General features: G+C 34.2%; 1 protein-coding gene across 1 annotated transcript in view; it reads right to left on the reverse strand.

The window, feature by feature from the left end:
* Positions 1-27,871, reverse strand: part of LOC131847637 (metastasis-associated protein MTA3) — a 63,951-nt gene that overhangs the window by 15,386 nt on the left and 20,694 nt on the right. Inside the window, exon 3 of the mRNA XM_059197253.1 lies at positions 13,610-13,717. Within this exon, the coding sequence (XP_059053236.1) occupies positions 13,610-13,717 (108 nt within the window). The remainder of the gene's footprint in view (positions 1-13,609; positions 13,718-27,871) is intronic.

Raw genomic sequence — 27,871 nt, forward strand, 5'->3', positions numbered from 1 at the left:
AACGGGGCGTTGTCGTAGAATAGGTAAACATAAGGGACGCGGGTCCCCGCTGGCTGACAAAAGTACGACCGACCCCTACCGAGCACGTTGTAGCGGGTTTGCGTCACGCGCCAGCTCGCCAAGACACTGCTACCACAAATACATATCCGATGACCTCTCTTACTTATTTGCCCTTACAGACTGTCTTCGTGCCCTATTATCGAATAGTAGTAATTCAAAATGGGTCGACGTCAAAAAATCAGTCTATTTATACTTCTTACTCTCCGGGGATGGAAACACTGATATCAAAACAAAATTAATCCGAGAGACGGAGAAAGGATCGTCCCACGCCACATGGGATTCAAAAATACCTATCGAATTTGGGCGTGTTAAGTTAGCGTTCACCGCAACGTCGACAGTTGACAATGTCATAGACTCCATGTGTGATAACAGTCGTGAAAGTATATTATTATTATCCCTCTTACCAGTCAACCACGGGCATCAACCGACTGACCAATAGTCATGTAAATAATCATTAAAAGTCAAGTTAATTATATGGAGCTTTTAAGACGGCATGGCATACGAATGGGACGCCAGTGGCGCGTGCGGTCGGCGGGGGCCGAGGTAATCAGGGGTGGGTAGAGGTACGGGCTACTTATTATTACCACGCAGGCTCACACAGACACCTCACTAATCACACGAGTAATAACAAAAGCTTGGTTTAGTGAACCAGACGATTTTGGTGTGAATAGGGAGCGGACGCGGCAGATGTCACGAGACAATTAAAACTATTCATGTATTATATGATACGATACATTCTTGATTTGAATAGACATAAAAATTTACTATGATTGTCACTAGGTAAATAGGACCAATACGGAAGTAAATCCAAAAAGGGTTATAAACAATATAATCAAACATGTACCGTTATGGCAAGGTATTGGGTATTATTTATAATGATTTAAAACATTGTTGAAATCAAAACCTTTATTTGATAGCCTGTTAAAAATAATTTGCCAGGAATACCAAACAGATAAGTCTGAGATATTTCTTATTGATATGTCAACATTTAACCAATCATAAAATAAAATCCGTAAGATTAAAGTGAAAAAGAAGTCGAGTCTACCATTGTCAATTTTAACATTTGATTTTTTTAAAAACGTTACGTATAATATAAAAGTTACTGTTTGTATTGAAATATGGAACTTAATCCTAGTAACAAATTTGTATACCATTTCATAGTTTTAATTAACGAATACACTATATAGATAGATTACAATACAATACAACATTATAACAAAAAAATACTTCTATTTCAAAGAGTAATTGTTAGTGACTTCAGTTGCGAGAAGCTATGTAGCTATTTCATACAAACATAACCCATTATTGATATTAGTAGGGATGGAGGGTAAAAAGGGAAAGACGTTAAAACAAGTGGGCGAATTTAATTCCATCGGCAGTGCCGAGATGAGACCAGTTCGAAGCAAAAACTGAAAACGCGATTGTTCGTTTCTGCTCGTGAAATAAATATTGTTGTACTGTTTGTGTTTATCATCGATATCGCTATTTCAATTGAGTACAAATATTCATTGAAAATAATTATAAAGTATTATTTTGTCATAATACAAGTTCATGTTCATGAAGTACGGTATTCACAAAAGGACGGATCTAATTATATAGGTAAATGAAATTGAATAAAGATTATTGAATTACAACCACTTTTGATAGCAATATTTTTTCTTCTATTACTCTTCAGAACACAGACTCATCATAAGAATAATGAGCAAGAAATTTGCGTGATGCTCTTTTAAATAAATGTTCAATTAATACATTTGAATGAATTGTGAATATAAACTGCTAAATCGCAAAGTTGATATGTATATGTTTACATTCTTTCAGAAAGAATCAAGACTTGAAACAAGTCTAAGATCCATATCATACAATAAAATAGACAGTTCATAACATTGCTATAAAGTAAGTCGTCGATTCGATACAGGCTGTTTCCGATAGCCATCACTAGAGCGACGGCGTCGGCGAGGGCCCGCCATTTACCGCGACGCCCCGTCCCGGGGGCGGCCGCCGAATTGTGGGGGATTTACTTTATGATAATTATTTCGATTGCCATCGCGAGAAAGGAGCCCGGGCGTACTCGACGAGATCTCGACACTCGAGACGACCGACGCGAAGTGCCCGTAAAAATCACAGCTTTTACACTGCACCACTTTTTAACATCCCGGTGTAATTTACAGAGATTGGCCAAATTAGGAGATAATCTAAATATGCCAATTAGCCAAGTCCAAAAGGTCGTTTTGGTTCAATTTAATGTCAGCGTAGTCATAGCCGTATATCGCGCTCCATAAGAACGTACGTTACAGTCGCTACGAAATCGATACTAATATAACTAATTACTGTTAGTTAGTCTTCCTGGAGCTGATATAATAATCACTTTTATTCCATGTGTGCGGTTTGATGTATATGCATGATAATAATATTATTTATTAATATTAGTAATTAAAATATTAATAACCTCATTATTGTTGGTCATTATCAGACAAAACCCGAAATTGAAATTACAGGATAAGTGGTATGATATTTTTATCTTCTGGATCCCTATGGTATTGTTAATGTATATAGGAGACGGTTATCACTTATCATCAGCTTGCTTGCCATTCCAAATACATACGTAAAGACCCGTAACAATATAGAGTTCCAGATATTCTAAACCAAAAATCAATATGTACTCTTATTTTTAAGAAGTAGAAGGTATATTATTAGTTTAGTGGAAGCATCGTAAGCAATTCCTATAAGTATTATTTTAAGATGGGTATATGGTTATGAGGTACGGAGTTTGTTTCAGTTAACGCTATTGTCTGGACTCTAGACACGTTACGCACATTCTGTCATAACTAATAACATTCCTAGAAGCAACTGGAATGCGGAATTACGACAGACGTAATGCGACGCGTATGAATACAAAGCAGTTGCTATCGCCACGAGAGAGGCTCTTACTAAGAAAACATCTTTTTTAACATAAAAACAACTATAACTCTACATTAATCAGAATTAGCAGTTGTGGGAATTCACTACAACTACATACAACGTAACATTACCCATAGCTAAGCGATTAAAAAAAAAGAGTTGGGGTCTTTCAATTCCGTAGAACTCTTTTTTTTATATATTTTAGTTTGTTTTGTAGTGACAATAATCCTTGTTTTTAAAAGAAGATTTTACAGGGTGAATAAATATCATTATCAATTTCTTCCAATTTAGAAGAGAAAATCATTTATAGGATGTGATTTGCGATTAAAAATAATTTAGTACGAGTATAAGAAAATTATAATACAGTAACAAAACATTATTACTGGACTACAAGTTTCTAATTAAGTAGCGGGATATTATCACGTATGTGTAGATATCCGAAATTACTTTAGTTATGAGACGAACATTTTGACGTGATAACATTGGAAACTTTTCATATCAAATCCAAGCAAATATATTACGATACAAACCATATAGATATACCTACACTAAAAACAGGGTAAGTTATGAGGATCATTTTATCGATAAAAACATTACATGTGTGGGGTTAAACCTCACCCTATCTAAAATGGTGCTATTTTTAATTTTGTTAATCTCACTAACGGTTGCCTGCTGGTTTGCTCGCGTGTATTTAAATAGTATACCATAAGCACAACCATCTATTGGGCGAAGGTTACTCCTTATAAGAGGAGGATGTTGGTCTATTACGACAATCCTACCATTTTTATAATAGGTGTGTGAACGAAGGACTATATATATTGGCAATATATATTATGTAAACACGGGTTTTAGGAAGAAATAATATAATATTATGTACAAAAGTATAACAATTAGCAGAACAAGAATGACAATGACATACATATGTTTCTATATAAAATAATAGACAAAATACATAAATAATATACAAAGAGGTGCGTCGTGCACATGATAATGACATGGTGCATGGCCTACTGGGAAGTCCAGAATTTAACATTTCCAGGCACCACATAGAGGTAGACCTGACATGGTATATTGCTAGCAATATAACACACATTATAGGCTAATAAAGAATTTAATTTCAGTTTTGATGTGCTTGCACTGATATGATGTGCTTTGATTTCATTCATCTTCCATAGGGACTGCACAACGAGAGAGAGGATATATACATTGCTACAAATGAGTACTATAAAGTTACTATTGACTATTATCCCAGTTTGAGGCATTGTCACTTGACGACGTTGGGACCGTAACATTTGACAAGCCCAATTGCCCACATTTCGGTAGATATATTTGAAATAATCGCCACAGGAGGTGAGCCTACCGTCGTCTCTTGGATTAATTGGGTTTCATATCGGTGTTTACCACTGGAGAGTCAGTTAGAAATATAAATTTAGACATAATGTTTAATTTTGGCTAGTTTAACAACTAAGCTAGTAAAATACCCTACCCTATAAGAAGTAATCGTGTGTTCCTTTTCTCGACTATAATTTAGCGATTTTTTGTAATGTAATTGAAATGACATACAAGGTCCTGACGATAAGTGGTAAACGTGGCCTGTATACATGAACAGCACCATGGACATCACATTATCATGTGACGCCGTGCATATTATTCATTCGTTACCATTTCAGATGGTTATGATGTCAGAACTCTCATACTGTAAATTCACTGTCTAATCTCACCCTTTAAAAGAAATATTAATAGAAATATATTTTTACGAAGTCTATCACGGGTGAATCTGTAAGAACTAATAGTGTGTAGTTGTTTTTAATGGTTAAAATTCTCCTATTTATTGAGTACGGATATTGCCTTTAGGTCAATTCTACTTTCGTGCGGAGTGAGTAGCATAGAGAAGACAAAAAGATAGCATATGGTACAGTGCTCCACAATAACATAACATGCCTTCCTGGAAATGGTACCCCTCCTCACCAAGTTATGCTTACAGCGCCCCACTGAATGCACATAGGTAGTATAGATAAGAATCTCATTTTCTGAGAAGCATATTATGCAATCAAATGTATATTTGTATATTTGAACCAACTGATAAAAGGAGATCATGACCCGTTTCCATTGTATTTTATTTATTTTTAATAACATTAACTTCAGTGTTAATTTCTTACTAAATTATAATAATAATATCATGGTTGATAGAGAATACCGTTCTGTACTTGTAGATGAATATCCATTATTTAATTATGCCATTAAACTTACACAAAATAATATTAAACTAACTAGAATATGTACAATTATTATTACAATAAAGTAACATGTATTAATAGTTTCATAAATAGATGGATTGTATCGATCTGGTTATTATTCTATACTAGATATGCCCGCAGGTTTAACCCGCATGAAATTTATAACCTATAGTTATTCTGATGTATAATCTAGCTATATTAAAATCCTTTCAGTAGTTTTTGCGTGAAAGAGTAATAAACATCCATCCATCCATACTCACAAACTTTCGCATAATATTAGTAAGATATTGACACACTGAGTCAATATCTTACTAATACTATGCTCCTTAATAATTTAGCCGACAATTTTATATTATGAACTTTATTTGAATTTTTAGTCTCTTTGAAGTAGGTTTTTTTCTATAATTCATTGAATTAACGTGACATATCGTTGTACCACGCTGAAGACGTTGACTCTTGTATGAATATGTATAAGTAGAGATCTAGTATGCAATGCACACAAAGAAAGCTATGTTAAAAGTATTTCATACGATGTGTGCTTTTGTCATGAATTATCTATGTACCTACCTATCTAATCTTGCTTGCATGGTGGTACTGCCGGCATTTAGTTATAGTAAACATATTGAAGACACGGGAAGCTAACGCCGTTGTTTAGTTTTACAAGGGAATTAAAAAATATCAACTTAAATAACATTTTGATTTCAAATGAAATACCCTTTGATATGTATTTTATATTTCGATGGGATCGTATCAAAAGTCAACCTGCTAGTTGCATATTTGCGATGAAAATTTAGTCACCAATATGCATATAGGATATCATAATCTATATAGGTAAAGCTTTCATACAGGACTTTACCGAGATTTTTATAGTAGCGGCTGGCGTTTAGAATATATCTGTTATTTCAATGTTATTGCAAATAAGTACTTTTATGTTGTAAGGAATCGTTGTCGAGTTTTACAAAATGAGACGTCCACTTTCATTTGGTTGGCTTGTTCGGCAATTTAATAATACAGGATTATGGATCCACACGCGTCACTACGCAACTAATTAAAGCGTAGGCAAAGAGAAAATGGCAATCTGTGGAGTCCTCCCTGCTAGTGGGGGGAGGGGGGTGTCGGTTACGTGTGCCCCCTTGGGGTGGTCGGGTGTATGGTTTTTCTGCTCGGGCATCCTTTGCTTACTTATTGATCCAGTCAAATGTGTGGAGGTGGCGCGGTGGGTGGCACGCCCGGCCCCGCGCCTCCCCGAAGGGGGTACGTCCAAATAAATCTGCCCGCCCGCGAAACACCGCAGTGACAACAGCGGCCGCCGGTAAGATGCGGCCGCAATGTCTCAGTCCACATTATCAGCGATAGAACTGACCGACCCCGGGGATTGAAATCGCGGGGTCGTTTCGTTCCTACATAAAAGTAGCCGAGTGCCATTTTAATTGGAATGATTTCCATCAGGAGGCAACGGTGCGACCTTAGAAACAGGCATGCGCGCGACCGTTGTACGTAGGTACCTACTGGCTAAACCGCGACGACTCTGCTCTTCATAGGGGTCAATGACGTTCTACTATCAAACAAAAGATATCACACGTAATCTGTAATTGAAATACTTTTTTGTCCTGATCGTATCTGAGGTACATATAAATCTGTTGTTCATCGAGAAATGAAAACACATCTTGGACTATCCTAGACTAGACACAAAAAATATATATAGCTCTGACGACTCCGTTTGGTATTACAATCATAAGCATAGAACTATTAATTGCAAATGTAGTAAAAATAGAATTAAAATTACCCGAGGTCATAGACTTCGAATATAGTATCTTCAATTGTTACTTATACAGCGTTATGCATAAAGCATATAACCAATCCGAAAGCAGGATGGAATGGAATAATCATGACACTGAATCGCTTACACCGAGAAACAAAATGGAAATCTGATAATAAATATTAACTGCGTGGTGAACTAATCAAACACCGTCATACAAATGATTTAGAAATTGTTTTCAAATTTTCACTTTACTTTTTTGGGAAGTAGAACCTTCCCAAAAAAGCCTTCAAAAACCATCCCTAATCTTTGGCTTGATATTACTGCAGACTCAATATAACTTATACGTGGTGAAGGCGCGAAAATTCCACCAAGTCATGAAATTAAAAAATCCAATGTAGTACATTCGAGTGATGAGAAATTTTAATAAACAACTAGAATGTCTGCCTTTCAAATTAGTATCCATCATAACGAACAAAGTCACAGGTGTTAATAGTATAGACAAATGACTAGAGCTGATGTTTAAAAATGAGATATATTGTACCGTTATGTCTGAACGTAAAAGGTCAAGTCAAGCGTTACCAATTCTAAGTAGGTTTACATTATTATACATGGTCGTAGAACAAAACAACATAAAGCTCAACCAACTGACATTAAATATTAATACTGTTAATAGAAAGTTTACATATATACTTGTGATAACAAGTCGTAAGGAAAGCCTGCTTTTTGCTTGAATGAAACCAAAAAACTGGTTCGTCGCCAGCCGGGGACAATTCATTTCACTTAATAAGGCAGTATAATTATAGAAGTATAGTAAGCATAAATATACCTGTATATAATTTAAAGACATTTTATCAGTGAAACTGCACATCTAGATGTATATAAAATATATATAAAATGTCATGTATGTCAACGTATGGAGGAGGCATAGGATCGCTAATTTTAAAGTGTCTACATATTTATGTTGCACGATATCTTTGTCAGTTATGAAATTGTTTCATCATTGTCATCTGTGTCAACACAGGGCTAAAATAATTATGAGAATAATTCTCATAGCGATCTATACCACTCGTCTCAATATTGTAACAGATCTTTGTTACCAACTGAAAAGATGCATAATTTTTCAAATAATGGTTCTTTATCTTACTCGATAATAATAAAGGTAATATAGTAGAGTTACTACCCGAATACGAGTACATTAACTAACTGTTACTCGCGATTTAGTCTATATTTTTTGAGCTAAAACATAGCCTATCTCCTTCATCGTAATTCAATCTATCTTTAAGCCAAATGTTTTGTTCAGCCATTTGGTCATGAATACTTAATATACAGACACAGTATCGCAATAATATTAATTGTATAGATATTTTTAAGGCTGTTTATTTGCCACGGCAATATATATGTAGCAACTTGCGAGAAGATCGATTCATTTTTTTAAGCATCCAAGTCGAATACGCCTCTCGCGCGGAGGGCATAATATTAAAATTGTATCTAGTAGTTTCATCGACGGGTTATACGAAACAAAATCTATTGATATTTGTATAATAATATGTGTGTACTGATTTTAACCTCCTAGGATTGTATTATTATTTCTAATGATGTCTTGCGTACACATCCATGAGAAGAAAAACGGAATAACACTATACCATGCCGCTTGGCCAGCCTGCTGTGCACGTACACTGCAGTACGGTTTCTATAGGTTGTCGTAAAGTATATAACATACATTTACTGAAGTATAATGCTGGACGATAGGTTAGTGACAAAAAAATGTACGTGCATAAGTGGCAAAAAATATCCTGTCATATGAATAAATGATTTTGACTCTGACTAATGTTCTGCAATTATGTTCATTATATGATTTTTATTGCATAGGATATTCTTGTTTGAGAACCAGGGTAGGGTATCGCCACGATAGAGTGGTTCGGATTTCGCCAACAGAACGTAAATAGATACTCAATTATATTATTTTCTAAATATTACTTAGGTTCATATTGGTTTTTGTTGTAGTTTATTCATGTAGTAATAAGAAAAAAGACTAGGTAAACGGAGAAAAATATATATTAATATAGACTACTGACATAACAGAATAGAAAGAAGAAATTGAAGTATCAAAAACAAGAATGTAATATAAAAGACCTATAAATTCAAATACAAATTTAATTTAAAATATAAAATACATATCTGATTAGCCAGTTACAACAGTTTTGTCTGTATTTTTATCTGTATTGTCTCGTCTACGAAGTCGAAGTCAATTCTTTAACAAAGTATTTTTCCCAACAAAAGTGAATATTCTAACATATTTCGACCTACCTTTGCATTGTTTGGGTAAGCATTCGGCGGCTTTCAGACTTGTTGCGCAGTTCCGCTACCCAATCCCCGGAGTATTATTGTCACAATCTTATGTCTAAATACAAACTTTCTGGTCGTAAAAGACATATCCCAAACCAACTATTTTTATGACAATAAAATAAACACTTGGTACACAATCTACTAAAATATTTACCAACTCTAATTATTGCCACGTAACATCCAACTATTAAGTATCAATTGATTGTTGTACAACATTGAAATCGGTAATGGATTGGATTAAAATCAATATTGTGATTATAGTGAAAGCAGTATGCGGAATTATAATAATAATAATAGTCTCAGGACAATTCACACAGCACCATCTAGACCGAGTTATGCTAGGTAAAGCTTGTGTTATGGGTATTAGATAACTGATACATATACATAGATTTTTTTTGTAAATACATACATGTTATACATAGAAAACACCCAGACCGATACAAACAATCAGACTCATGAATACAAATGTTTGTGCCGTGCAAGGAATCGAACCCGCGACCATCGGTCGTAAAGCAGTGTGCTAGACCGCTAGACCACCGAGGTCGTCATAATTAATTATTCTGTTTAGTACAATTGTTAAAATTTGTAGTTATGTATACTACAAATTATTGAGTTGCCCACTTCTTGCTGAGTGAATTTTGAATTATAGATAAAAAGTAATTTAGGATTCCATCAGTCTCTTAATCAATAGTTAATGAGAATTCTCCTAAAAGAAAAGGATATTCTAAACTAATAAAAATAATAATAACTATTACTGTATCGGTCGGAATGAAACTCGCAACCTCAGCCTCTAAGTCACCTAATTGGATCGTAACGCTGTATTTACCAACTGATAATTATACGTATTAATTTGTTTTATTATTAGCTTTACGATGGATACCATTGTTCTCATTGTAGTGGTTGGGATATTTGGCCTAAATCCTTCGCTAGAATAAGGTTTGGTCACGGATTCAGGATGAAGGAAAACAAAGTCAGAGCGGGAGAAAATACCACTGACTCGGATTATTTGTTGGATTAGAAACGTGGACAGTTATGTATTCATATTTAGCCACTATTAAGATTAACAATTCCGGCTAATGAGACGAAACTACTAGTGATAAATTAATCTGACTAGAAGGCTCGGTGAAATAGCCGGACCGGTGCAATGGGACTGAGGGCCTGAAGCAAAATTAATGATAACTTTAACTCATTTACCAACAAACAATAAGTTTTTAATCTTTGACTACTAAGTACCATTTATCTTCAGTTGGGCTGTATGCTTGGCTTGTCTTGTCAATTGCCAACATTGTTATATATAAAAATACAGACTTTATTATCTGTCTTTATTACAACAGTGTTTAAACAAAATATATTGAATTAAAAGCTACAGCTTCAATAGATAAATCTGAAGCTGAGAATGGTAAGGATTGTCAACAGCCATCAGTTTGACGCGGCCGACACCGGCGTGGTAATGTGGTAAAAGTGTAATGAGAGGGTCGTTCGGTCCTGTGTGGCGCCGCGCGATGCGGTGTACGGTGTGGTGCGGCTGGCCGGGGAGGGGTGCGGCGGGCGGGCGCGCGGAAGGAATGCGTCGTTTTCGCATCGGGAGAAACGAATGCGTTTAAGCGTCGCGGGTACACAATGGCGGCGTGACGAGATCCGGTTCGCGGGCGGCACGGGGGCAGGGGACGGGGGCTCTAATCGATAGCCGGCGAGCGACGGCCGGGCCACTGCGGCGCATAGGTGACAGCTCGGGCCCAATCAAATTACCGGCCATCCAGGAGAACTGCAGTACCACGCACGCCGGAGAAATACATGCGGCCACCGACGCCGACGCCGCCACCCGTCGACCCCGCGTACCGCCGTCGAAATTGCACCGAGCAGCTTCTATTGTCCGATACATCAACACCTCACATACGCTTACCTATGCAACACACTGACGAATAGTCGACACTTATCAAACCACCCGATACACGAGAGTAACCCCCCTTAACTCCCTCTTTGCTTGATTCCAATTTGCTCTATGTTGCATATATATATATATATATCCATATGGAGCATCGCTTTAATAATAGTAAACATACAAATTTAGTCTAAACTTCAGCCATATTACAAGCCAATAAAATTTAGCAAAAAAAGTCAGTCATCATTGGTTATAAATACTTCAGTTGCAGACTCAATAAGAAATTTGATGTTTCTAATTACCTAACGTTAATAACACATTATTGTTATTAATAATCATGAGACTTCAGCATCTACTACCTTAAACTACGAATACGCGTAATTGTACAAGTGCAACATCCAAAGATAAGGTTTAGTAATTAAAAGAAACCGATAGCATTACGAAAGATATTAAGACAAATTCGGGGGAAGAGTCATGATCATTTCAATTACCACATCTACTAAAAGTAACAGCTACGAAAAACGTCAGAAACTTTTGCCGCATAACTCTCGTAAACGAATCGAATGTGTTTTATATTGCTGTAATGCTATAAAAAATAAATCACTAATAAATTGCACCATATGAAATATCCAGCGGATATCGAGTGCACGAGACATCTACGAGTTCTACCGCTGAGTATTGGTGTACGCGTATCTAATTATAGGTTATTCCACCCGCGTACCACAGAACAGATCCACGTTGAACCATTAACGACCTGCACACGAATATATGTACATGCATAGAACTACCAATGGGATACAGAGAAATGATGTAACAACGTCACTCGTCATGCCGCGTGATTCCCGGTCAACCACATGTGCCACTATTGAAACATTGAAGAGGCGACCATAAAAATGAATCTTGACATTGAAATCGTAATGAAACCAACGATATTGCATAAAAAGATAACGACGCCGTAAAGTTGCCACAAATCGATCGAACGTGTGTCGGACTCGCTGAAGTTTACTTCGATGGAAGACTGAAAATAAATGTCGCTTTTATAGGTAGGTAATGAAGTGGTCGCCACAATTAAATCGATGACATCATAGCGTCCATACGTGGCGTGATGGGAAATAAAAGCACGATTCAATCAACAGAACGATGACATGCTGAACGTACCCAATAAATTAAAATATTCAAAATGTTATATCTAAGCGACTTTTGGGGTCTAATGCAGATAAATAATTTCTACTGTTAATAGTATAATTTGTAATTAATCCAATATTTCGTTCCTCCTCAGTATTAGCGCGACATTAATTTGAAGAACGCAATAAAATTTATAAAAAATAGAATAGAATAGAAAATCATTTATTCAAATAAACTTAATTTAAGCACTTGTGAATAGTCATAACAATTTGTTTTTTATCTACCACTCGTTCGGAAAGCTGTCTCATCACAAGAAGAACGAGCAAGAAACTTGTGTGTTGCTCTTTTAAATAATCCTTGTAAGTTTACATTTACAAGTCGAAACGTGTGAATACAAACTACCAACAAGCACTAATTTTTTGGGTCAAATATAACTACGAGTGATAAGAGCAGACCAGTCCCTACAAGCAGCACTCGTTTCACGAGTATGACGGATGAGCCAGCCATCACTGCGCTCGACCATATTTTAGGGAGCCCAATGACCCAGCCCACTACGCCGCCACATGTCTGGACATTTTAGTGAGCATGACTACTCATTCCACACGACCACGTCACAGCTACAAAAATGACTATATGGTAGTTACAGTATTCGCACTTTACATAAGGATGCATGCGGCAATCAATACAAAAGCCGCTACGCTATCGTATATCAAGAAAGCAGTATGAAAAGTAAAATTATAACGTTGTCCGCAAATAAACTTATTCTTGCTATATATTGCTATCATCTATAAATTCATCTATCTTATAATAGGCTTTTTTACATAACATTTGTTTAATATAAGATTTGAATTGCCTCTCTGTAAGATTTAGCGTAGACTCTGGCAGTTTATTATAGAATCTTACGCAATTACCATAAAATGAATTACTAACTTTGTGTAGACGACATTTAGGTAAAATTAGCTTATTTTTATAAAATTACAACTCATAATAACATTAGGTCTGAATACGGAACTTGGAAATTAGGAATGGATGTGTGCGTGTAAGCCGAGCTTTACAAGGGCGAATGTTTGCTCTGGCTATTGAAACGAGAACGGGTGAAACAGAGGCGAGAAAGTGGTATGCTGAGCGTTCAGGGCCCACACAAACGCAACCTTTGTTATGCAGATGCACTTTTTAAAGTAAGACATTTAAATAATTTGTTGTAGTAAATCATTTACTAAAACGTACCTAATTATTAATGTAAATGTTTATAGGTTAAGTTCTTCAGCAACAAATTTAAGAAGAAAATGGAATTCTTACCTAGCGCAGGGTCAAGGACTGCTTGTGCCGCCTGTTCCTCGCCTATCGGCGTCTTAAGGCATATTTTTTTGAGTTTCATCGCGACCGGTGAGTCTTCTGACTGGGCCACTGTAACATAGAAAACATGTTAATAATGAATCGCAATGCAATCAAATCGACAATTTATAAAAAAAGTATCTTTAGTGATCCTCCAGGTAGATGGAGCAACAACCTCCAATATGTCGTAAGGAGTCATCAATTCAGGGGATAAAGAACCGTTGTGAATTTATGGCTACATAATATGATTGAAGCGGTTGTTTAACGAGTTGGTTAATATTTGTTTGCCATGGTGCCAATAAAATAGGACTAGCCTTAAAAGCCAATTAGTTGTTTGGTGAACCATGATAAATTACTACGTATTATTTTTTAAATATTTATTTAGACCTTGATATGAAGACAACAGCAATACAATAACAAGTTTCCAAACCATAATATACGTATGTATATGTAGGGGTTTATAGAAAAGACCTGCTATGCATGTTGCTCTGCCAAAAGTTTGATTAATATTTGTTTAAAGGTCTTCGTAGTCTTAGTTTTTAGTAAATACATTTTGATTGATTACTTTCATTTCCTTATTCAGTAAGAGAGTTCAATATTATATCAATTAAAAATATATTTATTAATGTTCGGCTATAACAGATTCTTATGATAAGTCAAAACTACCGCAAATATGTCAAGTCAATAAAAATAAATAATTGTATATAAACAATGTCGTATCAAATTATTTATAAAAGCTTCCAATTTTATGGATAATTCCATGTCAGGATATAAATCATGAATCTGTAAGTGGTAATCTCACTGTGCTATACAGCCGCAGGTGTGACAATCGCGCCTATGTGAGTCTATAAATCGTAATTTATATCTAAAAATGAAATAATAATAATATTTTAGGACAGCGACAGCTCTATCTGGTCCCAATCCAAGCAGAACTTGTGCTATGGGTACTAGACAAGTATTATAAATACATAGATACATTTTTGTACATATATAATGCAATACAAAAACAATCAAACTTTCGAGCGAGGAATTGAACCCATTGGAATTAAGGCGGTGTGCTAAATCACCGAGACCGTTAAATGTTTCAAGGCTAATTCTTATAATGTATAACTACCCTAAGTAATTTTTTCATTATTTATTAATCTACTTAATAAATAAATAAATGGCTACCGATGTGTGTCAAGTATTCTACATAATCACATGAAATTTTTGGAGTTCATTTAAAAATTGATAATTCAATCTACTTTTGCAGACAATCTTTAAAAACTCCAAAAACTTACAAATTTGGTTTAAGTAGAGTAGTAACAGAGAAAACATTAAAAATCAGATCAAATAAAAATCTTTACCGAGTAAAGAAAATTCGTAATAAAAAACGTAGAATCTTACGGATGTCATTTCTTAGTAAATTAGAATTTGAAACTATCACTAATATTTTTAAATAGATAGGATGTATTTGGTAAGGCTTACCAATTGTAAATTGGAAATTATCGGCTGGTGTTAAAGCTTCTTACATCGACGGAAAAAATACTATTAAAACAGAACTGTTATTGATCTGGTATTGTATGGCGCAGTTTATTATCGTCATTATAAACCACGTTACGTTTTCCTTGGAGATAATGGCGCTATTAATCTACGTCTGGACGTGGACACTTGTTGTCAGGACGGGCTTTTTAATTATTTTATTTATACTGTTAATTAATACAATACATATTTTTACATAAAAAATAATATACCTCTTATACATACAAGGTGCATGGTTTTAGACTCTATGTTAAATAATGTTTAAGAAAAGAACTTTTATTTGTCCACGTGATACCATGACGCGGTTTGACAGCAGGGCCTAAAAAGTGTAATAATAATTTAAGCGGCGATAGCGGTGTCATAATAATGGTCATAAAAACTTCTTATTGTACCTCAAATAGTTCTGTACTCTACATATTAAGAGGAATACTCTATAAATACTGCTCTCTTATAACATCAGATGTGTATAACTACTATAATTTAACATGACATTAGCAACCTACCCCGGCTTTGCATAGGTGTATAGGTGTAGGTGTACATTGTGTGATTAAATTTAATAATTTTTTGTTTAAACCGCCTGGCCTTCTTTGTAGTATTAGGAAACGCTTTTCTTAAGTAGAAAATAGTTTTATTAATATTTATTATAATATTACTTATAAAGAAATACTTATATTAATTAAAAAATTACACAAACATATATTATTTCCAACGGGTATAACTGTGCCAGAAGTCTTTGCAACCTTGAAGGGCAAAGCGCCGGCGATTATCGGAGTCTGGGGCACGTCGGTCGCAGTCGTCAAGGGTGCGACTTCAAGACCCCATTCACGGTGAGTGTACACTGTCGCCGTACTATTTACTACAAACCGTAGCCTCGTGGGTTAGATTTCAACATTTTCAACAGGAATTTTAGTCATTGACTACAAAAGTACTCCTGTTTGAAAAGTAGTTATATAGAGCATATATTAAAATTTTATAAGGATTTAAATTACATTGTAATTTTGAAAGTAATTTTTTGTTTAGTATTATCTAAAGTTATTTAATATAATTTTATATATCTTCAAATCTGCACTGTGCTCTCGCTTCGCAACAATTTGAATAAAATTTAGTAGAGCGATTGTTTTTTCGGTGGATGCCTAAGCCGCATGGATGGAGTAGTTGTAGTATGCAAAATAATAAACTTTTGGATATTAAACCCGACACTTAGTACTTTTAAGAATACGGAATGAATGCATTGTCTAATGAACATGTATATTATTCTGAAAATATACACAATCACCAGCACAAAAGTTAAGCGGTAAACTAAAAGAAACCTTCTACTATTAAGTCCGCGATTGTGTACACATCTATGTACACATGCTTTAAACTATGTAAATTTTGTATAAAGAAATCGAGGAAAGGGGCAAGAGCCCCAGCGACATGAGCTTTTAAATTATGAATGAATGAATATAAATATATAAAACTGGATAAGTGTACTAGAATTTGACTTGTCGGAACCAGAAATTGAATGAATATGCAAGTCGTCGGACACCGACGGTTTGCCGTATCGACAGTCCCGACCTACGATACTGCGCTGCGGTATTTTGACAATGTCTCAATTTTTAAGATGAATATGATACATGTAATATTAATTTTGTGAAATTTTCGTTTCTCATATATTTGAGTTCATCACGTATAAATTTGAGTAGTTAAAAAGTTAAAGATATGTGGTTGGTTAATTCTGGCCGTGATAATGACAAGTCCACGGTCACACATGCGTTGCATTGGGCGCGGGCTTGTGCCACACGGTGTCGCTACTGTGCCGGTGGTCGGCTCGGGCTCAGGCAGGTGCAAGCGAGGTTGCACGCTGCGCGCGGAGGCTGCGGCCACCCTCGCCCCGTCACCCCGACCACCTCCCGCGTACGCCATCTTAACAAATCGATAGGATATGACTGTTCTCTACTTCGCGGGTGCGACTTTTGGGCGCGGACAGAATGACCCCCCTTGATTGCGTAACGGGAACCGTATGAACAATGAATTCGAGAAATACGACATAAAATTAAATAAGACACTAAAGAAGACATCGACATACACGGAGGCACAATATGATCATTGAACACTCGAGTCATGTATCTGCAACATCACAATATGCTTGTAGTCTTAATAAGTAACGTTGATTAAAATAAGATCTTTAAATACTTTGTATAACAAATACTTATTTCTGATTAACATATTCGACTGTGTAAAATTGTTAATATATTAAATTCAGACTGCTATGAAAAAGAGATTAAGAAAATATTGTAAATAATAGGAATGTAAATAGGTGCGTTTTCGAAAAAAAAATACTGACAAAAGAAATGTAATGTAAAAAGAAAGACTATTTGGAAGTAACAAATACGCCCACTACTAAGTAAGCTGCGAAAGTATTTTCGTTAAGAATTGTTATTCGGCAGGGCCTTTTTCATCAGCAAACAGAATTAATTCAATGAGAAGGTAATCCCAGAAGTCCTATAACCCAAGCAGGAACGGGAGTAGGATCGCGGTCCGCTCCCGCCGTCTCTACTTAAATATTCACGCCCTCTAATGACACGATGGCGGCTCACTTTAAGAAGGTTCTACGCGGTCAGTCGGCTATTACAAAATAGAACCTTAGCGGAAAGACAAAAAGGAGAGTAACTGGGATGGTAATAAAATACCTGTTAGGGTGATAGTTGGCTGCAATACGAAGCTGTGGCAGAAGCCAATAGTTGTTTTTATTAAGTAAGTTTTATCAGCGAGTGACGATGTATCTCAGCCCTGAAGCTTTCTGTCACTTTTATAAAATAAGATCGGTTTATTTAAAACTTGTCGAGAAGAAGAAGAAATTGAAATATTAAATCATTTTGTGCAATCAATTTCAAAGTATATTCATGCAAATGACTTGGGTGTATGAAGCACGAGGACTGTATGTATTTTAATTTAGTTTACTTTCTTCTTATAATCTTTAGGCTACCTTTTGCTGAGTTGGAAAACGAAATATAATAAAGTACCATTAAGTATAGTGTTTTACGTAACATTTGTGGTAGCAACCTAGACGTCAAGCAATTCTGTTAAATCAATTTGCTAGCTTAAACAAAGCAAAGGAATTACCATGAGCTCCTCTTCATTTAGTCTACACGCTACAAATCGTAAACAGTAATACAATATAGAATAAGCTAATTGAACCTCTAGAACACGCCTGTCATTGGAGAACATTAGAATTAAACAACATGTGAAATGGGAATATGAAATTAGTATTATTATGTATACCTTAGTTCCTAGTAATGGATTATAGGATAACATAACTAATGGACTCCATATTAATAAACAATAATATCTATACCTTCACAACAATTATTTCAGATAGTCAAATGTAGACATCGTGGTGATCGCAATACTTTACATGTCCAGTTTGGTGGTTATACTTGAAATCCTACGTAGAATTTCAAATTTTCAATCTCTCCCGAGAACCTACAGTCGTCGTCATATTGATTTGATTTCTTATTGGTGTTTCGATCAATATCGAGAATTTTTATATAATTGACACAAAGATTTTTGGGTTTCGGTCACATTCGCAGCTTTTCCGTGAATTGAAGTTATTAATCACTAGCCATAAGAATTTTTAAAGACAACACTAGTTATTTTGATGATTGATACATAAAATTTAATAAATGTAACATATTATACAATTGAAATCATAATTACACGTTCAAGTCAAACACTGCATTATACACACAAACGTAACTATAAAATCAATATAAATATTACATTCTGGACATTACTATATACAACCGAAGAATAACCCTCCTTACTTCGACAGTCGGGTAATAACAAATATGACAACCACAATAGTACTACTGTAATAAATATCACATTAAAATAGTTTTATGTAGCCGCAAAAAGCATTCGTGAACTTGAACTCGAAGAAAGGTCGTGGCGAGTAACAGTTTGCCAATAATATATGTGCATTTGCCATGATAGAAAGGTGCTATTGTACACAGTATGCGTTGCCATTTTTGAGGGAGGATACGGCTAAGTTATGCTTAATAATGGCAATGCATAATCTTAGACTCACTTGTCAGAATTCAGTCTAAGATTGTTTTGTTTCAGGAGATATATCGAGTTCACCCGTTATACGTATAGGATTGAGAAGAATGAATGAAGTAACAGACGTTATATACAGGTCTTTCCTACTATATATGTCTCGTCTAGTTTTCCTTATCTCATAAGAGATTTGGTAAGAAGATTTACAATAGGCAGGTAAGTTAATTTGACAGATAAAACATCAAAACAATACCGACGAACAGTTGGAAACTATGATAATATTATAGATAGAGAATCTACACATGAAAACCAATACTTTACGTTTAAGCAAATTATTGCATTATTGAATATTACTGCGGTAGTCATTATAAAGTACTATGCATGGACCCTTTTACACCTATTTCAGCCGCCAAGCTTGTTTTGTGGCTGTTTCGGTTTGACAGTTGAAATAATCATAGGTTGTGGAGCCTTAGTCTTCTAGACTAGGAGTCCATGAGAGATAGAACTTCTATATCGTCACACGAAGACGTTTGCTGTTCATACAAATTGGCGACGGCCATTTACGATCACATGAATCGTCAACTTGTTTGTCAATTGCATTCAAAAATGAGAATTACACACAAAAATGGGATAATGAAGCCGTCTCGACGCAAATATTTGTGCGGTCGCAAATCGATGATGCGCGGATTAAATTTTTACTATTTGTATGAATAAGCGAATTTATGATCGTAGAAGTTTGTACATAGGAATATTGTTATATCAGTTATTATAACAGTTAAAAATGGGATAATAAAGAAAGGAAAAAATTTTGTTTGCAATATAAGCTAATGAAGGAGCCATCAACGTCTGAATCCAACGAATCGGAACGCCAATTAAAATATACAGTTATGATTTGAAGGATACAGCCATCACAGATCAACTTAACAAACTTACATTAGCCAAGTCTAAGAATACTTAGTAGATCAAGATTATTCGTTAAGAAACACAGGTGTGTAATGTGGCAATCTGTGGCATGTATATATATACAATATATCAATATGTTTCCGGTCGGGAAATGTTCTGGCACGTGTTAATGAGAAATTTAGTACCATATGGTTTGGGTTACATGGAATATATAACTACATGCTAGAATTAGAATGGAAAAATATACTTATATCTTCATGTTTTTAACAAGCTTCTATTTAATTTCATCTCTCGTTACGTATAAGATTTTGACTCACTTACTGGCAATTAATTCAGTTGAAATTGTGCATGCATAAGTGAGACGTGTGTTTTGCCATATCTTTTATAAATATATAGAACATAAACGACCGACGTCTTTTTAAAGTGATTTTTATGAAAAGCATCTGCTTAGGCAAACTTCTAAATTAGCTTATAATAGCGAAATTCCTAAAACAAATTCTTAGAGCCATGTCCCATATTGGTATGAAGTATGAAATATTAAAATTAAAGATCAATATTCTACCACTGTTGCTTTAATCTGAATATAGTAAATATGTATTTATTAACGATCAGCTACGGAAACGTAAAACACGATGTTTGAAAACATTTTAAAATGCACCCTGTTCGATCAAACTGTCGGAAGGTTAAATTCAAATGAAACATTTATGTAAACATAAATTTTATACTACGAGGTTGAGATCCAAGTGAGTTGTTATTTTCAAGGTAAATTTTTGGCGCGTCCGTCTATCACGGTGAAAAATATTAGAAACTAATTGTCCATACTGGGCTGATTAGGAATAATATATTCTTGGCTAAATAGGAAATACTAATTATTCTACAATTGTTATAGTATACACTTATATAGTATCCATATCTTATATTTTAATTATTATATATTATTTAGTATCTTAGCTATCATTGAATAAACAAAATTAAATTAAAACATTTTGTTCTGTTCTGGTGCTTATTCGTATTAGCTAAGTTTCTTGTATTCTTATCGACAGGATCTGCATTCAGAATGTAGCAGGAGAATAAAAAATTTCTTATTTTAAGAAACAAATTTCCTTTCTATTCCAGATTCCTGTATACGATTTGTATACAACAACTCCGTTTTTACAAGTATTTTATACAATTATGGTCATGCGTTTAATAAAATACTTGTACACAGATCGTATACTAAGTATGAGATGGTACACGTCACACCCACGCTACTAAGTGTTGTCGTCGGGCGAGAGCGAGTACTCGTCTTTGTGTATATTCGATTACCACTCGACTCGATATATGGAGCGGTTAGCGGGGCACCTGCAGAGCCTCAGACCGTACGACCTTGGGACTCTCAATACCTACTTAAACGGTCAACGTTCATATGAAATAATTAAATAGACCTATTATTAAAATAACACAAAAAATATTAACATTACGTCTGCTATTAAAAGCCGTCTCGACGCAAATATTTGTGCGGTCGCAAATCGATGATGCTGCGGATTAAATTCTTACTATTTGTATGAATAAGCGAATTTATGATCGTATAAGTGTGTATATAGAAATATTGTTATATCAGTTTTCAGGTATTATGTTTAATTAAAATAATTAAAGTTTTAATTGATTCTGAGCACTCTAAACATTTCATGAGATAGAATTCTTTGTATTCATTGCTTTAATATGTTATTTCAAGTGTCTTTATATTAATCAATTTTTGCATGCAACATGCTCATATTGTAATGCCACATCAGAAACATTGTTTTATGTAACTGGCACTGTAAACAAGCTGACAGTCCACCTGATAGTATGTGATAACCATTGCCTTCCATTCCGGACATACTAAGATGTCTTGTCACCATACTCTATAACCATCACTAAGCCTTTTTGCATGAAGTCAGTGTTCTTGTAAGAGGAGTTGACAAGAGAGGGCGTCACTCCCATACTATGAGTGGTGGTGTTAACATCATTAAAAATACCATTACACTACGATTACAGTGGAAGCGAGTATATCATAGTACCTGTGACGTGAGTGTATTACCCAGCTTATCGGAACATCGGAGGCGTGCCCCGTTTATAGACAAGTAATTAAGTATTATGTTGATTATAAACAGCATAACAACCTATTAAAGAGCAAAAGTGTATTAAAATTATTTTTGCAAACAAGCTGACCATTTGACAGACAGACAGTGGTAATCGTCATGTCACTTATGGATTTACCATAGGTTTTCCGTTGCCACTGCTATTTCTGAAGACCAAGTAACATATTGTTTCCATGCAGTAAAATTATTTATTGATATTTACGGTTATAGTTCAATCATATAATCATAACAGCTGGACAAATAAGGCAACCGTAAAGCAACGTCTGAAGTAGGTGCTAAATGTGTACCCATGAAGACGATTTTATACCTACAAAGTTCTGGTATAATAATAGGTTCCTATAATAATCATGCTTGCTGAAATGTTTAATAAAGTTTCTCTTTCTCTGCAGTTTAATTCTCTAGTCACATTTTACATTTTGGGAATATATGCATATCCTTATTCGGCCACAACATATACAAGTTCCTATGACGAATATTTTCTTTCAACAGTATAAATGAGAAGATCTCGACACGACATTATTTTAATGTTACGCGATATCTTCACCAAGTTTCTTTGTAATCGAAAGAACTTAACTCTCATAGTAGCACTTCTGTTTAAAATAGGTTTTATTTTATGGAACGAAGCTTTAAATAAAATTATTAAACAATTTAATGTAAAGTAAATGGAGGTCTCATAAAATTTCAATGAACATTACGTTAACCGTAAACCGTAACGTGCGACTATAGGTAGAGCCAAAGAGCAGAGCAGCTAAACGGATACTCGCTTCACCTGTTCGCTTCCGCTGGATAATTGCAAGAAAAAACTTCATATTTGTTATCATTTTCTAGACCTGTTTTTCTATTATCTTCACTAATGACGTGCGATTGTGAATATATTGACACAGATGGTACTTGGTTAAGACGACTGTTTTACTTTACTTGTCATTTTAGTATTTATACAACTATTGGTATTATACATTATAATTATATAATAAAAGTTATGTATAAAATAATGTATAATAATTCAAATAAAACTTAAGTAAACAAATAAAAAATTTAGAACCTTATTCTTATGTTATTCTTAAATCACTAATTTCTTGCTTAAGAAGATACATATATCAAGTATTTTTATATAACTAACACCCAGTATTTAATTAAAGATATGTAGAGTCAACAAAGCTATGGAGTTCGTTATGCGACGCAGACTACAGCGGGCCGGTGTGTGTTATGAAATATGTACAAAATACCTCTAGTAAAAAAACAATAATGGAAAAAAATGTTGAGCTTCTCATACTAAGTTAGTCATTTGACCACATAGTTTCTATGAAGGTTTTATTTATTATTTTCTATTTACACTCTACTTATTGGGGAAATTCATTGAGTGTCATGAACATAGTATTCATGAAACTCAATGAATTTCCCCAATACAGGCTTTCGGATTGGTACACCATTTACAACTAACCCTCTAAATAAATGCAATCAGAGAAAAGTTAAAATAATGAATGTTAGTGTAAGTCACGGGTTAAAACAATGCGGCGGTGTTATATCAAGTGAGGATTGGTTGGATGCGTTGAAGTTCACTGACCCTGGTAGCGGTCCTCCCCGCTCCTTCACCACCCCGCTTACGATCTCACTTTCGATGCGCCCGAGGCCTCCACGAGTCCACGTGCCCGCGCGCAGCCACTGACGCTGTGGCTATGACGTCACCGGCTTCAGGACCACGCGCAACGCGGCAACGGGGCTACTCTGCCGAGCGTGAAGCTATTTGTGCTGTTCTAATAATGTAGTTTTTACGGGAACTGTATTAAAGTACTGTGCTGACGGAGTACTAAGTCTAGGCGACCTGTAGCCCTAAAAGTCTATGCTGCTAGAACAGTCTACGGCGAATTATTTTGTCTTATAATTCGCCGAAGAATCTATGCTAGAACGGGAACCTCTCGTACTCAGCGTAGCCCCTAGGCCGGAGATGTGTGAATAACGCTTTATTCCGATTCTCTTGGGGATGCCCACAAATCACAAAAGAAGGTCTTGCAATAGAATGCGAATTGCTGAATTTTTTATTTATATAGCAAGTTAATACATTTTGTAGTTGCATTAGTTACAAGTACGGTATTACAGTACAGAAGGAACATTTATTGTATAAAATTTACATACCCCTTATTATTTAGGGACGAATTAGGGACCCATTAGGGACGAATATGAAAATACATTTATTATTACGAATGTAGAACATAAGACACGAGGACCATACGATATACATTTTTTGTAATTATAAACCTATTCATTAAAAATAATAAGAATAATCATTTATAGAGAACATTATATACTACGCAGTACTGTAATCAGATTTTTTTCGATTAATTAATGAACAAATTGCTTATTCATTATCCTCATATGCCGTTTAATTAATGCTAAAAATAGGTTTATTGGAAATCCACGAATGGCTGACACTTCGTAACCAAGGCATTTAACTAAATGATATGTAGATTTATAACATCAGTTTCATAATCGAGTAATTGTATTTAATACCATATTTTTGTTCGTAGTTTTAAAATAACGTAATTTTTTTAAATATATATTATTCCAATCATGAATTTTGTTATATTATATTATAGTAACAAAATTGGTATAGAGACGATATGAGAGTAAATTAATTAGTAAATAAAAGTAAAAGCATTATGAAAATAATCGTTGAAATCCATGGATATTACAAAAAAAAAACAACAGTACAAGCAGTGTATCAGTCTTGATGTAACACGTTTGCGATCGGATGAGTGTATATAGAAACGGAATAATTGACGATTATGATGGAATTATTTGGCAGTTGTACATACAGAACGAGTTGTACAATTCGCATTAGTGACTGTCAATTGGTTCATACATAACGAAATAATTACTAATTTCAATCTTAAGAATGGATACACATTAATGAATGAACTATCCAATCACTTGATTAGTAAACCAAATTTAACTGACTACTACAGTACCATATGACCGTGACTGAAACTAAAACTAGTAAGAGTAAAGTCGAAGAAAGTGCGAAATGTCACAAGCAGGTGCGAATGCAAGACACACATAAAACTTGTAGAATTTTACGTAAGCTAAGTTAGTAGAACCGACACAGCGAACATGTGTATACAAAGTTCCTAAACGGAATCGTATTGTATGTTCATTGGCCATTTTAGGAATCGATGCGACATTTAACACACATTATTTATTTATAATATATACCAATTTATTTTAAGTTATTGTTCCATAACGTATTATACGATTAAACACCGGGTTTCGCATATAATACTTTCCGGGTAGTAACTTAACTGTTCAATTAATTTCCTGACATTTATATTTTTTAACTTAACGGATACGTCTACCTAAATAAATTTAATTAATATTTGATACTCTTCTAATAATACAAATTTTATCAAAATTAAAGAAAGGTTTTCAATACTTGGACTAGAAATACAAATATTTCTCTTCAACTGTTTTTTATGCTGTTTTATAATTGTTTGTGTAGTTGATGTGATACAAATTGACCTCTGAACTTTCGACACGAAGATGAAGATTGTGCAAGAACAAATAATTTACTTGCTATTTGGATCAACTAGAAAATTATTGACAAAACTTTATAAAATGTATGGTTGAAAAGCAAAGTCGGTATTCCATGGCACTGAATCGGGTCGGCAAATATAAACCAACAATAAAGTTGAGGTAGAGTACATTCGAAATGTATTATGGCATGAACAACTTTTCGCTTAACAATTTGGTGCTTTACGATCGACAGTGAGCGGAAAATCATGTAACATACTAAAACAATAAACGCAACTAACATTAACCTATGAATCTTTCATTGTAGTTGATCTATTATTCATTTTAGTGCCAATCACTAAACCGCCTATAACAAGTTCGTGTACCTGCACTCTGTGTGTTTCGATCGTTTTCTATTTTTACAATATATATAAAAGTTGGGGTAACAGTGTGATTACATGTGGCTCTTTGAGGGTTCAGTATTATGCAGTAAATAATAAATACACTTTTATATAATAATAATGGATGATAGAGTAATAGGAGTTATGGAAATGGAAGTGTTGTTTCACAAACCACATCATAATAATTTATTGAATGATTTTACCCTACAAATAATCAATAAAGGTTTTTTATTTATGTGATTACATTTAAAAGTTAATAAGTGTTTATGATTGCGTCTGTAACTTATTAAATTCAAGTTGCACCTTCATATATGTAAAAAAGTAAATTTCGGTATTATATAGACAAATAAATATACATATTACTTTCTTATTATTCATAAAATCAAGTGTGTATGTATTAAACTCATTTTAATTTTTTTTTAATGAAACTACATAAAACATTTTGAGCATTTTAACTTAAGCTTTTTATCTCAATAGTCAAACGTTCTGACTAGGCGCGGTTTGAACATAATATATGATACTATTAAATAAAAACAGGATATACAGATATTCCATAAAATGCATCGTGCTTGAGAAAGTGGTGGATATGGAGAAACAAACTCATTTAAATATGGTTAGGGTATTTATTTCAAAAATCTGTAAAACTACTACTTCAATCTCGTTCGCTAAAAACAGCTCTGTATTGGTAGTCGGGACTACTTATTATATCCATAATGCATTTTATTATAAAAAAAAAACACGTAAGTTACCGTAATATGCACTTGCGGTTTGCCCAAAATCTTGGCGTAACGTACAATAACCATGTAAGCCATCGAGCCTCTCATTTAGAGTAATAAAAGTAGCTTTATTTAATGTTACACGACGCAAAAAATATGAATATAATTTTAAACCAAAAAGAGGTAATTTCAATTCCAAAGGCGATATTACGCGACGTTTTCTACACAATTCTACGATTTTTAATGATTTTTCAATCAATACTTCAAAAAGAGCTTTAGTCTTATAAAATTGTCAGTAACATTTTTTTTTAATATATCTTATTAAGTTGGTTTCATTAATTAACTTTTTCCTGTTCTTATTCAAATAGCATTGTACTACAATGAATTTATAAAATATATAATATGTATATATTTTAATTTTTAATATTATAAATACATAGATATACTACTTAAAGTAATCTGTTAAAAAAGGTCATAAAAACATAAAATAAGCCCGTAGACGAAAATAGAGTAGCAATAACGAATATTGAATTTTTTATGTTAAATTTGAATTAAGAATGTTATTCAAAAAACTTGTTAACTAATCATTTATAAACAGAAAATGCTGTCTTTACAGTAAAATTAATTAAAAACTGGTTGTGTGTTCAAGGAATTATATTTGGATTCTGGTGACTATTTAATTTTTAGCTATATTGAGAACCTATGAGTAAAATATAAAAATACTGAAATATATACTTATTCCACATAATAAAATTATATTAGTATAAGTCAGACGTATTTTTTTCAAACTTAGGTAGAAAGTCCAAACAATTGATTCAGAATTTTTGTCGGTCAGTCTTCTTGTTATATCATCAAGAAAAATTGCGTTGCAGAACTGTTTGAAGAAGATTTTATATGAATATGCAGATTAAACATCCGAATCAGTATCAATGTTAGTTCGTAGTAATCTAGCTCATGAAACAATATCATTTCAGAAATGGCAAAGATAATTTTAGAAATTGGTAAATTATAATAAAAAAATAC

Source organism: Achroia grisella, unplaced genomic scaffold (genome assembly GCF_030625045.1).
Source record: "Achroia grisella isolate CSIRO2021 unplaced genomic scaffold, CSIRO_AGI_Agris_v1 utg540, whole genome shotgun sequence".
Taxonomy (NCBI): domain Eukaryota; kingdom Metazoa; phylum Arthropoda; class Insecta; order Lepidoptera; family Pyralidae; genus Achroia; species Achroia grisella.